The sequence below is a fragment of the Beta vulgaris genome, chromosome 2 (assembly GCF_026745355.1).
Source record: "Beta vulgaris subsp. vulgaris cultivar EL10 chromosome 2, EL10.2, whole genome shotgun sequence".
In the NCBI taxonomy this organism is placed as follows: Eukaryota; Viridiplantae; Streptophyta; class Magnoliopsida; order Caryophyllales; family Amaranthaceae; genus Beta; species Beta vulgaris.
In genome coordinates this window covers 56,299,974-56,314,265 of record NC_079203.1, presented here as the reverse complement: position 1 = coordinate 56,314,265, position 14,292 = coordinate 56,299,974, and the positions used below count along the sequence as shown (strand labels likewise).

The 14,292-nt window shown below is 34.9% G+C and overlaps 1 protein-coding gene across 1 annotated transcript; it reads right to left on the bottom strand.

The window, feature by feature from the left end:
• Positions 1-8,821: 8,821 nt before the first annotated feature.
• LOC104903089 (uncharacterized) lies at positions 8,822-13,795 on the bottom strand. The gene is made up of 4 exons (XM_057392838.1): positions 13,431-13,795; positions 13,133-13,192; positions 10,947-11,408; positions 8,822-10,037 (listed from the first exon to the last, which is right to left on the bottom strand). The coding sequence occupies exons 1-4, from the start codon at positions 13,485-13,487 to the stop codon at positions 9,003-9,005; spliced, it is 1,614 nt and encodes a 537-aa protein (XP_057248821.1). The 5' UTR covers positions 13,488-13,795; the 3' UTR covers positions 8,822-9,002.
• Between the last annotated feature and the right edge of the window lie 497 nt (positions 13,796-14,292).

The following is a 14,292-nucleotide window of genomic DNA, read 5'->3' as shown; positions in this document are numbered from 1 at the left end:
CAATAACTTGTTTACGGAAGTAAGAACAAGGCAAGAATTGTCGAAAACATGCAGGCATTTGTAGCCCCCTCTCTTCATCTCATCCAGTGTCGGAACTTGGCAAAATTGCTCCTTACTAAAATGGAAGGACCATATGGAGTTGTCCATGTTCGAGTACCTGTGCAGCGAGCCGTGCAGGAAGGCCCCGCTCTCGAGGAAAGCCCCTATCCCGAGCGTGTCGAAATTCAGCGGTGCCTCACCTTCGACTGTCCTCCATTCGTTCGAACCAAGTGTCTGTATATCCGCCAGAAAAAACTTGTCATTATTATTATTATCCTCAATTATTTCGTCGTCACTACTTTCGTCGTCCTCATTGTTCTGCAGGACTCTGAGTACCTTGAACTGCCTCGAAACAGGACAGTAACCCAATCCATAATCGACCACTGACCAATTACCAGGTCTCGAACATTGCTCGACAGTGATTTGTTCGCCCATCAGAAGGTTGCATATAACGAAAGGATCCCACTGCCTCCAAGATGTCAAGAGGACCAACCCGTTGCATTCGTTAACCACGGTGTAGTCGATGTCATTTAGCCGAGGGCTGAGCCTAGCTAGGCCTGAACTTGACCACAGCATCGACACTTGTAATGACATCATTCTTCGAGCGCCTGTCTATGTCGAGCACCATAAAATCAGTCCTCTCGTCGAACACGCCGTAGAGCATTATGGGCGTATACAAGCAATTAGAAGAGCGTACATCGGCAAATTCAGGACTGATGATGATTCCATACTGTTATGCGGAAGCGTTTAAATAAACCAACAAGAATTCACAACAACCAAGCACACACACAAGAAAAACAAGAAAGCGAATAAATGACACACAGATTTAACGAGGTTCACTATCAATGTGATAGCTACGTCCTCAAGGCAGGGAAAAAGATCGTTTCACTATGAACAGACGATTACAAATACAATAGGCAAGATTCAATTGAATGGATTTCGAATTGAATCTCAAAGACTCTCTCTAATCTTCTCTATTGTGTTTTCTCTAATCTCTCTCTCTAGTATTTTGTGGTTCTAAGCCCTAAATATGACAAAACATATTTATATGAAGTCTAAGATACAAACCCTAAGTCGTAAAATAAGAAAAGAAACGCGAAAAAATTTCGCCTCCCCGATAGGTGCGGGAGCACCATCATCTGGTGCGGGAGCACCAGCCTGATGTGCGGGCGCACATGCCTGATGTGCGGGAGCACCAAAGTGTTCTGCCTCAGCTTGAAGAAATCCGTCGTAGCGAATGTGCGGGAGCACCACTACTTGGTGCGGGCGCACCTGACATGGTGCGGGCGCACCAACATTTGGTGCGGGAGCACCACTCGTGCCGAGCCATTCTTCTCTTGCGCAAGCTGCTGCCTTCCTCCTTTGGCAAGTCACAACTCACAAATCTCCACCTTGACTTGCATCTATCACACGACTCCACCTTGAAACCATCAACACATCATGTACCTCTGCAACAGTACGCGAGATACTCCCTTCCCCTCCTGCTCATGCATCTTTCACCCGATGCCAGGCTTGCCCTCATATGAGTCTCACCCAATCTCGCCAAGATCACTGACCACTCATCATGAACGACCCGGTCTCACAGCCTATGAGACCCATGTTGCGCATTCACCTGAAACCCAATTTATTACCCGTCGGAAATCAAATCGCCTTCACTGAACCGCAAACACACTAGCTCCACCTTAATCAAGACGAGCCAGTACCCTGCCAGTTGCTCCAACTAGAGCCATTTGCACTTACGTCTAAGTACCCAAACAAAAACACCCTTGGCGCAGGGGAACTTCCGTCGAAGTTCTTCTATGCTCGCGCCGGAGCACTCCACCCCGTTCTCACTGGAACGCAGGAACTCCTCCTGGAGTTCCAATCTAGCTACCTCTTGGTGACTTCTCCCAGAATCACCTCTCAACCCAACACTCCCTGGCAAAGACATGTCGCTCGAGATCCCATAGCTATAAGCTGGCACACAAGTATCGATAGAACCGAACCTTATCATACCAATCTGCTGCTGAGAGACCCTTGGTTGTTCTTCTTGATGACCCTCAGTTTCAACCAGTTGTGTAGAAGTTCCCACAAACTCTACCTCACTGTTGACACTCTCATCCTTAGCCCAAGTAGTACTCTCAAACTCGGTTGTTGAACTCATTCCCGTTGACTCTGACCTCTCAACCTGTGAAGAAGCCCCCATAAGCTCCACCTCACACTCAAGACCATCATTTTAACCCAGAATGCAGCTTCAACTCAGAATCATCTCTAGCCAGTGTCGTACCCTGCAAATCATACAAGTTACCCACACCTGACTTCACGCCACGAAGTAACTCACAAGAACCCTTCACCACACGCAAAACTCCATCCCCTCCTTGGAATCGAAAACCCTTACGGTCTAACATCCCAAGAGATATAAGTTTCTCTTAAGTTGTGGAACATGCCTCACGCCTCTAAGATCCTTAACTCTCCCATCATGCATTCTAAACCTCACAGAGCCTACTCCAACCACCTCACACACCGTATTGTCACCCAAAGTAACACTACTCTTGCATAAGCTATAGGTCGAAAACATCTCCTTGTCAGAACACATATGTGAAGAACATCCACTATCTAGAACCCACTTATCTTCTAAGCGTTTCTCCTCATGGACAATTAGAGCTAAATCCTCCTCAGAATCGTAGTCAACCTTATTTTGTTTTGCAAAAGAAGCCGAACCATCCTTCTTAGGACATTCACTCTTCCAATGACCCGGTTCTTTACAATAATGGCAAAGATCACTACTTTTAGGGCCCTTCGACCTAGGTTTTCTCCTATCCCTACTCGAATCTCCCTTATTTTTCTAGCATTTGCTACCAAACCTGCAGAATAATCACGATCCTCTACCATATCACCAGTTGCTTTATGACGCAATTCCCTAGTGTAAAGTGCCGACTTTACCTCCTCTAGGGACACAGTGTCTTTTCCAACCACAAAAGACTCTACAAAATGTTCATAGCTACTTGACAATGAAACCAACAATATCAACGCAGCATCCTCATCCTCAATCTTAACATCTAAATTACGCAAGTCCAGTAAAATAGAATTCAAACGATCGAGATGATCTTTTAGGGACATACCTTCTCTCATGCGTAGGCCAAACAACCTTTGCTTCAATAGCAATTTGTTTGTGAGCGACTTTGTCATGTACAAGCTCTCCAGTTTCAACCACAAACCTGCAGCCGTGATTTCATCTGCAACCTCTGTGATGACATCGTCCGCCAAGCATAGCAAGATAGTGGAGTGTGCTCTTTCCTCCATAGATTCCAACTCAGCCTCAGTTAGACCAGTCAGATTTCCCTCTTTTGATGTCGTTGTGAAACCCTTAATCAATGGTTTCCAGATACCTTGTTGTTTCAATAAAGCTCTCATCTTTATCTGCCATAGCCCAAAACTATTCCTTCCCGTAAACTTGTCGATCTTTAAGGTTTTGTTGCCATGTCCCAAAAGCGATTAACCCCGGTGTTAACCTGTAGCTCTGATACCACTTGTTATGCGGAAGCGTTTAAATAAACCAACAAGAATTCACAACAACCAAGCACACACACAAGAAAAACAAGAAAGCGAATAAATGACACACAGATTTAACGAGGTTCACTATCAATTGATAGCTACGTCCTCAAGGCAGGGAAAAAGATCGTTTCACTATGAACAAGACGATTACAAATACAATAGGCAAGATTCAATTGAATGGATTTCGAATTGAATCTCAAAGACTCTCTCAATCTTCTCTATTGTGTTTTCTCTAATCTCTCTCTCTAGTATTTTGTGGTTCTAAGCCCTAAATATGACAAAACATATTTATATGAAGTCTAAGATACAAACCCTAAGTCGTAAAATAAGAAAAGAAACGCGAAAAAATTTCGCCTCCCCGATAGGTGCGGGACACCATCATCTGGTGCGGAGCACCAGCCTGATGTGCGGGCGCACATGCCTGATGTGCGGGAGCACCAAAGTGTTCTCCTCAGCTTGAAGAAATCCGTCGTAGCGAATTGCGGGAGCACCACTACTTGGTGCGGGCGCACCTGACATGGTGCGGGCGCACACATTTGTGCGGGAGCACCACTCGTGCCGAGCCATTCTTCTCTTGCGCAAGCTGCTGCCTTCCTCCTTTGGCAAGTCACAACTCACACATACCATTCCTTGCAAACAAGCTTACAATTCAAGCATGTCTTTGTTGGGAGTCTTGACAAAATGATTGAGACAATATCGGACGAAACTTCGTCGAAATAGTATCGTCGAAGCCTTCCTACATTCTCCATACTTGCCGTTAGATCTATGACTAGTAAAAGATAAGTCTATATTCTAAACACTATATATATTGAATGCGAGTGCGAGGGTTAACCTAATCAGGTTAATGTTAGAGAATATTAGAATATCTTGTATAATATTCTTTTATAGTTGGCAAGTTTGTAAATTGATGTAATTTGATTTAGTTACCTTACTGAGGCTGTACATTTTGTATATTAACCTAATTAAGGTTAAAGCTACAGTGGCATGACTGGCATCCCAAGGTGTTCTTAGACCTCAAGATGCTCTTGAAAAATCGGGCCTTGATCAAATGTTAATGCACGTCTGCCCAAGCTTTGAGGCCCACGAAAGATTCATATGTCACTCTTTTAAAACATAACTAGTTTTTAGGCCCGGGCTATACACCGGGTAGTTATATCTTTTATTTATTAATATTTTACTTTGAAATAATAGCATCAAGTATCACTTGGTTTAGTGGTTACCACATTAGTATATATGCTTGTGATCTCAGGAACGTCGTTTAATATATTTGTATAGATGTTCTATTGGATATAGCACCCTTAGGAACTTATAAGTGTCATGCTACACTTTCTTCAATAGTTTCATTCAGATGTTTTCTTTTTGTGCCAACAACTTGACCATTAACAAAAAAACTTGAATTTTATTTACTAACCCATACGAAGTTCTGTATTAATTATATTGTTTAATAATAATTTTGATAAGTTCATGTGTTCTTTTTTTGAAGGCACTAACAAAGAGGATATTTATTATTATTATTATTATTATTATTATTGTTATTGTTATTATTATTATTATTATTGTTATTATTATTATATTGTTATTATTATTATATTATTAATTATATTATTATATTATTGTTATTATTATTATTATTATTATTATTATTATTATTTTTCAACAATAATGATTTCTTTTGGTGCCAACTACGTATACTCTCTTCGATTTTCAATGTTTTGTGCATTTACTGTTTGGGGAAAATTTAGGAATAATGTATTATAATGTGAGTCGGGTCAAAAAACAAAAATAGATTGGAGAGAAAGTGTGTAAAAGGGAGAAAGTAAGGGAAGATGGGAAAAGTAAGGAAATGTGGGATTAAAAAAGCAAAATGGACTGAAAAAAGAGTGTTCCAAAATAGAATAAAGCACAATATACAAAACATTAAAAATCATGAAGAAGTTGCTCAAAACATTAAAAATGAGGAGTACTTGACTTTGATAAAAGTAATTAACCACTAGTCCATACGAAGTATTAATTTTATTGTTTAATTTGCTGTTTAATCTCTATCTATATGGGAAGAGGTAGGACACCAAAATATTAGAAATCTCATTTTACCCTCATAACATCCCTATTCTAACTACTTACTTTAATGAAAAATAAAAAATAAAACTACCTAATTAATTTAAAAAATAAAAAATATTACAAAAAGAAAACCATCAACAATTCAAATATTCCTAATTTATTAGAAATAATTAATAATTAATTTAATTTTCTTCATCTCCTAAAAAAATTAATTTTCTACGCATCATCGCACGCATCGCGTGCACAAAAAGCTAGTAATAATTATGGTAAGTTCTTGTCCTTTTTTTCAAGGCACTAGGGGATAATATATAATAATAGTAGTAATAAAGAAAATATCATCATTATCATCATAATCTCTATTATATAAGGGAAGGGGAGCAATGATGTCCTCTTTTGAAATGCCTATTTTGCCCCCTTCCATTTCTAAATTACAAAAGGAATGTCAAAATCAACACTCAAAGAAACCTATCGAAATTTAATTTACAACACTCACTCACAAATCACTTAAAAGAAGAAACTTTACAAATCACTCATACAATTGAGAATCACGTTATAAAAATCACTCAAATAATTGGAAAACTTTATTAAAACTTAAAATTAACATACAAACTAAAACTAATAACCTAGAACGTCAATACATACAAAAACGTTTACAAAAATTTACGTACAAATCACTATTCTCAAGAACAATTCACAATTAATGGTAGGTCATGATAAAAATAGAGGTGTATTTGTAGTGAAATTAGAATTTAGAAGTTAGACAAGGAAAAAAATTATTTACTTTTTTATAGTTTAGAATTTAGAAGTTAGTACTGTTCTTAATTCAAAAATCAACTAAAAAATTATAATATTAGAAATCATAAATAAATTCAATAAAATTTCTATTTTGTTCATAAAATTTAACTTTGAAAAAAAAAAAAAAAAAGACAAAAATAATGGTGAGAGACTTAAGTGACCTAACCTAAACCAATCAAATTTTGCAACTAAAAGCAATTATACTTCATATGTTCAAATTTTGACTGTTATGCCGAATAAAATCGAGTTTTTATTTCGAAAAAAATTCAAGCACGCATCGCGTGCAAAAAATTCTAATTTAACAATAAGTAAGTTTATGGGTCTCATAATTACTATTCAAATTCAAAAGGCTTACGCATATTTGCTTCAAAAAGATAAAGATGTACATTTTTTTTCTATATTACCACGACATAACATCAAATTTATCAACGAGGTCATTTCATTCATATGAAAATATGGTTAGAGAATAATTCCAATCCAACACTTTCCTATCATATAACATACACATACTTACCACTTCAAATACCTTTGATTGATGTCTTATAAATTTTCTATTTATACATACTGTTTTATTGTTATAGAGCTTTTTTTTTTTTCATTTATAGCTGTCATAGTCAAAATCAAATAATGAATATACCTTTTTTTAGTTTGGTCGCATAGTCAAACTTAATTATATCAATTACAATTGGGTCAATCATTGGGATTGGTTCACAAAAAAAATACATCTTTTTTTTCTTTTATTTAGATCGCATTGATTGGTCAACTTAAAAGTTTGCATCTTTGATTATATTAAGGGTTATGCTATATGCAGCCCTTAGGGCTGCATATAAGAACCTATAAATGGAAATTATTTTGTAAAACAAGCATTAATGACCTTGATAAATGCATGCTTTTTGTCATAATAACCAACTTTATACTAGTTTAGGAAAGGTATTTAATGCTTATATGCAGCCCTAAGGGTTATACACTTATACTATATGCACCCTTAGGGCTGCATATAAGTAAGGGCTGCATATAAGACATAAATACATTGTTTAAAATGGAATTTAGTTGTAAATTTATGACAAAAGTTTGCATTAAATCTATAAATAAATGATCAGTTAATGCTTGTTTTTTTCATTTTTAGCTTCTTATATCCAGCCCTTAGGGCTGCATTTAGCTTTTTCCTTATATTATAACAACCAACTTACGATAATTTTTAGAAGTAAGCAAGTTTGCAAAAAAATAAAACCTTATAAAATCTTCATGTTATGACAAAAAAACCTCATAAAAACTTTTTTGCGACAAAAAAACTTTTAACTTCAATTTTGTTGCAAGGTAAAACGTGATGGCATTGTTCCAGCGTTGATTTAATGGCTTTGACCATGATTATCTAGCCTAATTAAATGTTTTTAAATTAATAAACCATTATAATCTACACTAATAAACCCATTGGAGGAGAGAGAAAGTGGAAAGCAAGTTCCTCTACCACTATCCCCCCATCGTTCACCAACACACACTACAGCTGACGTCCAACACAATTGACAATGCCGGTAAATGAAGGTTAATGCTGGAATAGTGCTATTAGGCTTTATCTCACAAAAAATTGTACTTTAAGGTTTTTTCTCGCCGAACAATTTTTTAAAAGGTTTTTTCTCACAAATTAAAAATTTTAAAATGTTGTTTTTTAAAAAAATTTCTTAAAAGTATTAAGTTTCAAACGTACCTATCGTATTAACTTTTAAAACTTCCTTCAAAATACATTAATATTTTTTTTTTATCAAGTTTAGAATATACTTGGCTATTTTAATAGTTACAATTTCACTAAATTCTTTTTCTATACATATGTATAAAAGATGATGAAATCAATTATTGAACAAAATAAATACATAAAATAAAATAAAATTGTATTACCGAGACAACGTCCGGGCCATAATTCTAGTTTATATGTAATTATGGTGATAGAAGCCGTGAATAAAGAGCCATCCTATTGATTGGAATATTGTTGTTAAATTTTGTTTAATGCTCCTCTAAATAATAAGATAAAATATTGTATACAATATATATTTTTGAGTATATCTGCACATGACATTACTGTAGAAAATGATTTAATTTAAAATAGATTTTTGTGTTATAATGTATCATGTTGCTAGACGCTAGAATTAACTAGTGTACTAGAAATTTCAAATCAAAGCAATTCCAATTCATTATTGCACGAGTATGTAAAAGAAAAACAATTAAGCAATAAAACAAAAAGAAAATTGCATCATGTATGTTCAATACTTTAACCATTGTGTCATAACACCTCTAATAAGAGGTACAATTAGGTCAAGAAACAGATGAAGCTAAGCTAAAGATGTATAGCCTTTAGATAAAGCACTACCATACCATATATAATATACAATTGCACTAACTACGATTATTTTTGCTAATAATGCAACTCAAACTATGCCTGCTCCAAAATATAGTCATGTGGGATCTTATTTGATACGTACTTTTAGAAAATATCAACTTTTTATATTTTCTACAAATACAAAATTAGAGATATAAAGGCCCAAAGTAGTGTATCGACATGTGTAAAAATGTAAGTGTAACTATTAAAAAGAAACGGATGTAGTATCTGTATCACATACAAGTATAGAAGAAAGAAGAGGATCACAAGCTCCAACCACTTTGGCACCATCATCTTTAAATTGCAGTAAAATATCTATAACTCTTTCTGATATCACTTCACCCGGAGCAGTAATAGGAATACCAGGTGGAAATGGACATATCAACTCACCACATATTTTTCCGACTGCATCTTTAACATCTACCTTCTTTTTCTTGGCAAAGAATGCCTCTCGTGGACTTAATTTCATGTCAATATCCTTCCACATGTTAATATTTACATCAACGTGCTTTATTTCATTCTTCCTTTGATGTTGGATGAACGATGACGATGATGATAAATGCTTAAATCCTAAGATTAGCCTATTGATGTGCTCCCTACAAGTTCCTGGTGGAATCATAACTGTGAGATATCGCGGCGCAGAGAGCTCGGAGATTACCTTTTGATCCATAAATAAGAAGTCATCAGCTTCATATCCGGAAACACCAAGATCATAGACACCAAAAGTAGCACGTAAAGGGTCAATGTTAGGGAAATCATATGTAATTCCTGGAATTTGTTTGATTGTGTTTTTAGCTTCCATTGCTAAATTAATTGCATTGTTAAAAATACTTGCTGAATGTTCTTTTAGTTGAGTTGTAGTAGCATCTAGTGAAGCTAAAAGCAGGGGACTTGGACTAGTGCTCTGAAGGCTTTGAAGGCATCTACTGATTTTATCCTTGTCTACGATATTATTATCGGATACATGTAACATAGATGATTGACTAAGAGAAGAAAGAACTTTATGTGTGGATTGAACAACCACATCTGCACCTTGCTCGAGGGCCGACAACGGAAGAGATGGGTGAAATTTGAAGTGAGCACCGTGAGCTTCATCTACAATAAGAGGAATATTATGTAGGTTGCATAGCTCAGAGATCGCTTTTATATTGAGGCATAGTCCTTGATAAGTAGGGGAAGTAATGAAAACAGCTCCGGGTTTTCGGCCTTCTGATTTCAATTCCTCAATTGCTCTTTTCACCTGTAGTAGAATTATCTCTCCATTAGAGGAAATGAGTACCAAAAAATAGAAATAACCAAGTCACTTTTAGGAAAACAGAGAGAATATAACACACATCAATCCAAATATACACCAAGGATGTCTTGGCCTAGTGGTTAAGATTGAGGTGCTTTGTACCGCCTTCGTGGCTCATATGAATCCCCCTCCCCTTCTTTGTACCGCCTTCGTGGCTCATATGAATCAAAGAAAAAAAAAAAAACAATCCAAATATACCGTAACACCCCGGCCAACTTTCATGAGCTATGAGTTGTTAGCAAATCAATGACCATAAATGTCCCACGCCTAGGAAAAATTCAGCATTGGTCCATCGATCCACCCCCGGACTCTCAGCCAAACATGCTTAACCGCAGAGCATTTTAGCATATGATAAATTTACCTTTATAGGTAGTATCATTATATCATCTTTAACATTTGTGACCATTTCAAAGACATAACAAATTCTATATGATACTCGAACGTACAGAAAACATAGGCTTCGTTTGGTAGGGCGTAAAACATTTTCAGTGTAAAATGATTTTCATGGAAAACAATTTACAATGGAAAACACAATTCCAAAATTAGTTTTCCGTTGTTTGGTTTCATGTAAGGAAAATGATGAAATGAAAGGGAAATGAAAGGGAAAGTAAGGAGGTAGTGAGAAAATATACAAGAGAGATAAGGAAAATAGTTTTCCCTTCACTTTGAAAGGAAAATGGTTTTCCATCATTGGGAGAGTAATTTTACCCTAAGGGAAAATGGTTTTACACTCTTTTGCCAACCAAACAATGTAAAATTGAAAATAGAGGAAAACAATTTTCCGGAAAAACGTTTTACACCCTACCAAACGGAGCCATAATGTCGTCAAAATCATATACAAGAGAAGTTACTTGCCTGAGATGGAGAGATTGTAGTAGGCATATCCCAATCAAAATCATAGTCAGGAAATATATACTTAGGTACCACCCCTGATAAGACCATTGCAGATATTGCTGCTGTGTGAGAATTTCGAGGTAGAATTAAGGTGTCTCCAGGACTACAAGCACCCATTATAGCTGCATGAATTCCACAAGTTGTACCTCCAACAAGAAACCATGTCTTTGATGCTCCAAATACTTCTGCTGCTTGCTTTTGTGCTTCCAATATAGGCCCTTGCGGTGTATAGAGGCTGTCCACCTCAGATATGTCATGAAGGAATGACCTTTCACCAATGAGCTGAATCATTGGCAGTGGAGCTACTCGACCTCTGTTGTGTCCAGGAAAGCCGAACATTGCCACATTATCTTCAGCCGCAGCTTTCAGTGCATTCACTAATGGAGGGGAATTGTGCCATTTAGAAGGCTCAATACGATAATACTATAAAAAGAGAAAGTGTTAATTACACATTATAAATGAAATAGATGTGATGCGAGGTGAGAAGGAATATCACTACTCCACCACCTCAACATCTCCGATTTTTAAAGTTACAAAGCAAATGACACCTATATGTAGAGTAGTATATGTTGATTAAATACTAGCCTTAGCTTATTTGTACACTAGAAATTTTTGCACGCGATGCGTGCTTGAAATTTTTTCGAAACAGAAACTCGATTTTCTTCGGCATAAGAGTTAAAATTTGAACATTAGACATATGAAGTATAATTGTTTTTAGTTGCAAAATTTGATTGATCTAGTTTCTGTCACTTAAGTCTCTCACCATTATTTTGTCTTTTTTTTTTTACTTTTCAAAGTTAAATTCTATGAACAAAATAGAAATTTTATTGAATTTATATATTTATGATTTCTAATATTATAATTTTTTAGTTGATTTTTGAATTAAGTACAGTACTAACTTCTAAATTCTAAACACTATAAAAAAGTAAATAATTTTTTTCATTGTCTAACTTCTAAATTCCGATTTCACTACAAATACACCTCTATTTTTATCATGACCCACCATTAATTGTGAATGGTTCTTGAGAATAGTAATTTGTAAGTAAATTTTTGTAAATGTTTTTGTATGTATTAACGTTCTAGGTTATTAGTTTTAGTTTGTATGTTAATTTTAAGTTTTAATAAAGTTTCCTGATTAATTTGAGTGATTTGCGTGATTTTTATAACGTGATTTTCTCAATTGTATAAGTGATTTATGAAGTTTCTTCTTTTAAGTGATTTGTGAGTGAGTGTTGTAAATTAATTTTCGGTAGTTTTCTTTGAGTGCCGATTTTGATTTTGACATTACTTTTGTAATTTAGAAAGGGAAGGGGGCAAAATAGGCATTTCAAAAGAGGACACCATTACTCCCCCTTCCCTTATATAATAGAGATTATGTGTGCGAAAACATGAAGAAACTTAAATTAAATGCTAATTACTTCTAATAAATCACAGATATTTAAATTTTTAATCAATTTATTCCATTAAGTCAAGAATTTTAAATATTATTTAAACAATTTAATTAAGAGAGAAGTAACTAAATGTATAGTAAAATCCCACAGTTTTCTTATTGTTGTGACTCTTTTATCTTTCTATTTTTATAATTAATGAGGTAGTTACATCTTTTTTTTCCGTTTCCTACTCCTATTGCCCTATATACTCCCTTAGTTTCATTTTAATCTACACACTTACACTTTTCATGCACGTCAATGCAAAACTTCGAGGACACATATCTTTAGTTTTATATTTGAAAAAATTATAAAAAGTACATATTAACAAAATACATGTTATGATAAATCTAACCAGATCCCACATGACTATATTTTCATCCGCATATAAATCACAAATAATGGTCAAAGTGAAATTTGTAAATAGTATGAAATATCAAAACGTATAGATTAAAATGAAATGTAGGAAGTATGATACAGTATATAGCTAGTTAAACTTTTCGAACTTTAACCTCAAGAAAAACAAATTGAGCAAACAATAAGAGGTAAAAGATTTTTAGTAACAGATGGAGAATTGGAGATCCCCATGTAAATTTTAAGAATTTTTGTCCATTATATCGAAAACAGAGAGACATCAAATGAAATTTTGTGGAACAAGAATAATAAAATAAACCATCAATAATTTTTGCATCATCATTCTGAAAATTAAGTTGTGCTTACCCCTCGTCCTTCCAGCACATCATCTTGCTTAATCTTTGGCCCATCATGTGTGATATTCTCCTGCAAAATGATTGTAATATAGCAACTTCAATGTCAAAATTTTCAATATTAAACTTGAATTGAATGAACGTCTTTCATTGAGGGGATCAGGAGGGAAAAAACTTTATCTACTCAGTCGGTCAACAACCCAATACTAATAGAAATTAATAAATAGTGGAATCCAACTTATCAGTTCTAATAGTTTTTTAATGTTTTATTTCTGGCGAGTTAACATTGCCCGATCAGGAGCTACACTTACATTAATACTGCAGAATATTTTTGGGGTAGCGTGGGCACTGAATATTGATAGCACCATAGCTTTTTATCACTCGTTGTCCAGAAGAACAAAAAAACTATAACCAGTTATTAATGAAACTTGAAGAAACCAAGACTCGAGTTTTGTGTTTTCTGTTCTTTTGTATTTCTGTGCAAGAATGTTATTCTGCCTCAAAGACGACACATACAACCTAGAGAGATATTTATACACTACATTACCAACTCTACATTATTACAGGACAAAGAATTCACCTAAGATCTATCAATCAGTAGAAATAAAGGAAGGAAAAATAAAAGGTGAAAAACTAGCACTGTGAAAGAAATCAACACAGCCAAAAACAGAAGTACTGCAATTTTTCACAAAACTACTGGAATGATATATCATTTGCTATTGTAGCTTTTCCCCGAAAGTGTTTTAACTTTGGTGGAAATTGATTTGCTATTATATTAATTGCGATTTTTTTTAGTAAAACAAATAACGAGACAACTTCTAGCTGTTATTGTACCCACCCAGTAGCGGATCCAGGAATTGGGCCACGTGGGTTCGGAATAAATTTAATGTAAAATCCAAATTAAATTTTTCTATTTGAAATTGCAATTTTTTAAAGAAAAGGAAAAAAAAAACTTTCAACAATTATACTTGATGAGGCTTTCATTCTTAATTACATCATTACAAAAAAAATAAAATAATTTCTTGTAGTAATGAAAGGCTTAATTTATCAACAAGCTATAGAGTTATACAAACTACGAAACGTGTATTAACTATTAAAACTTTTTTCATTAAATTAACTTATCAATTAAGTTATATACTTATATGTATAACAAAGTATGAAACTCTAAAAACT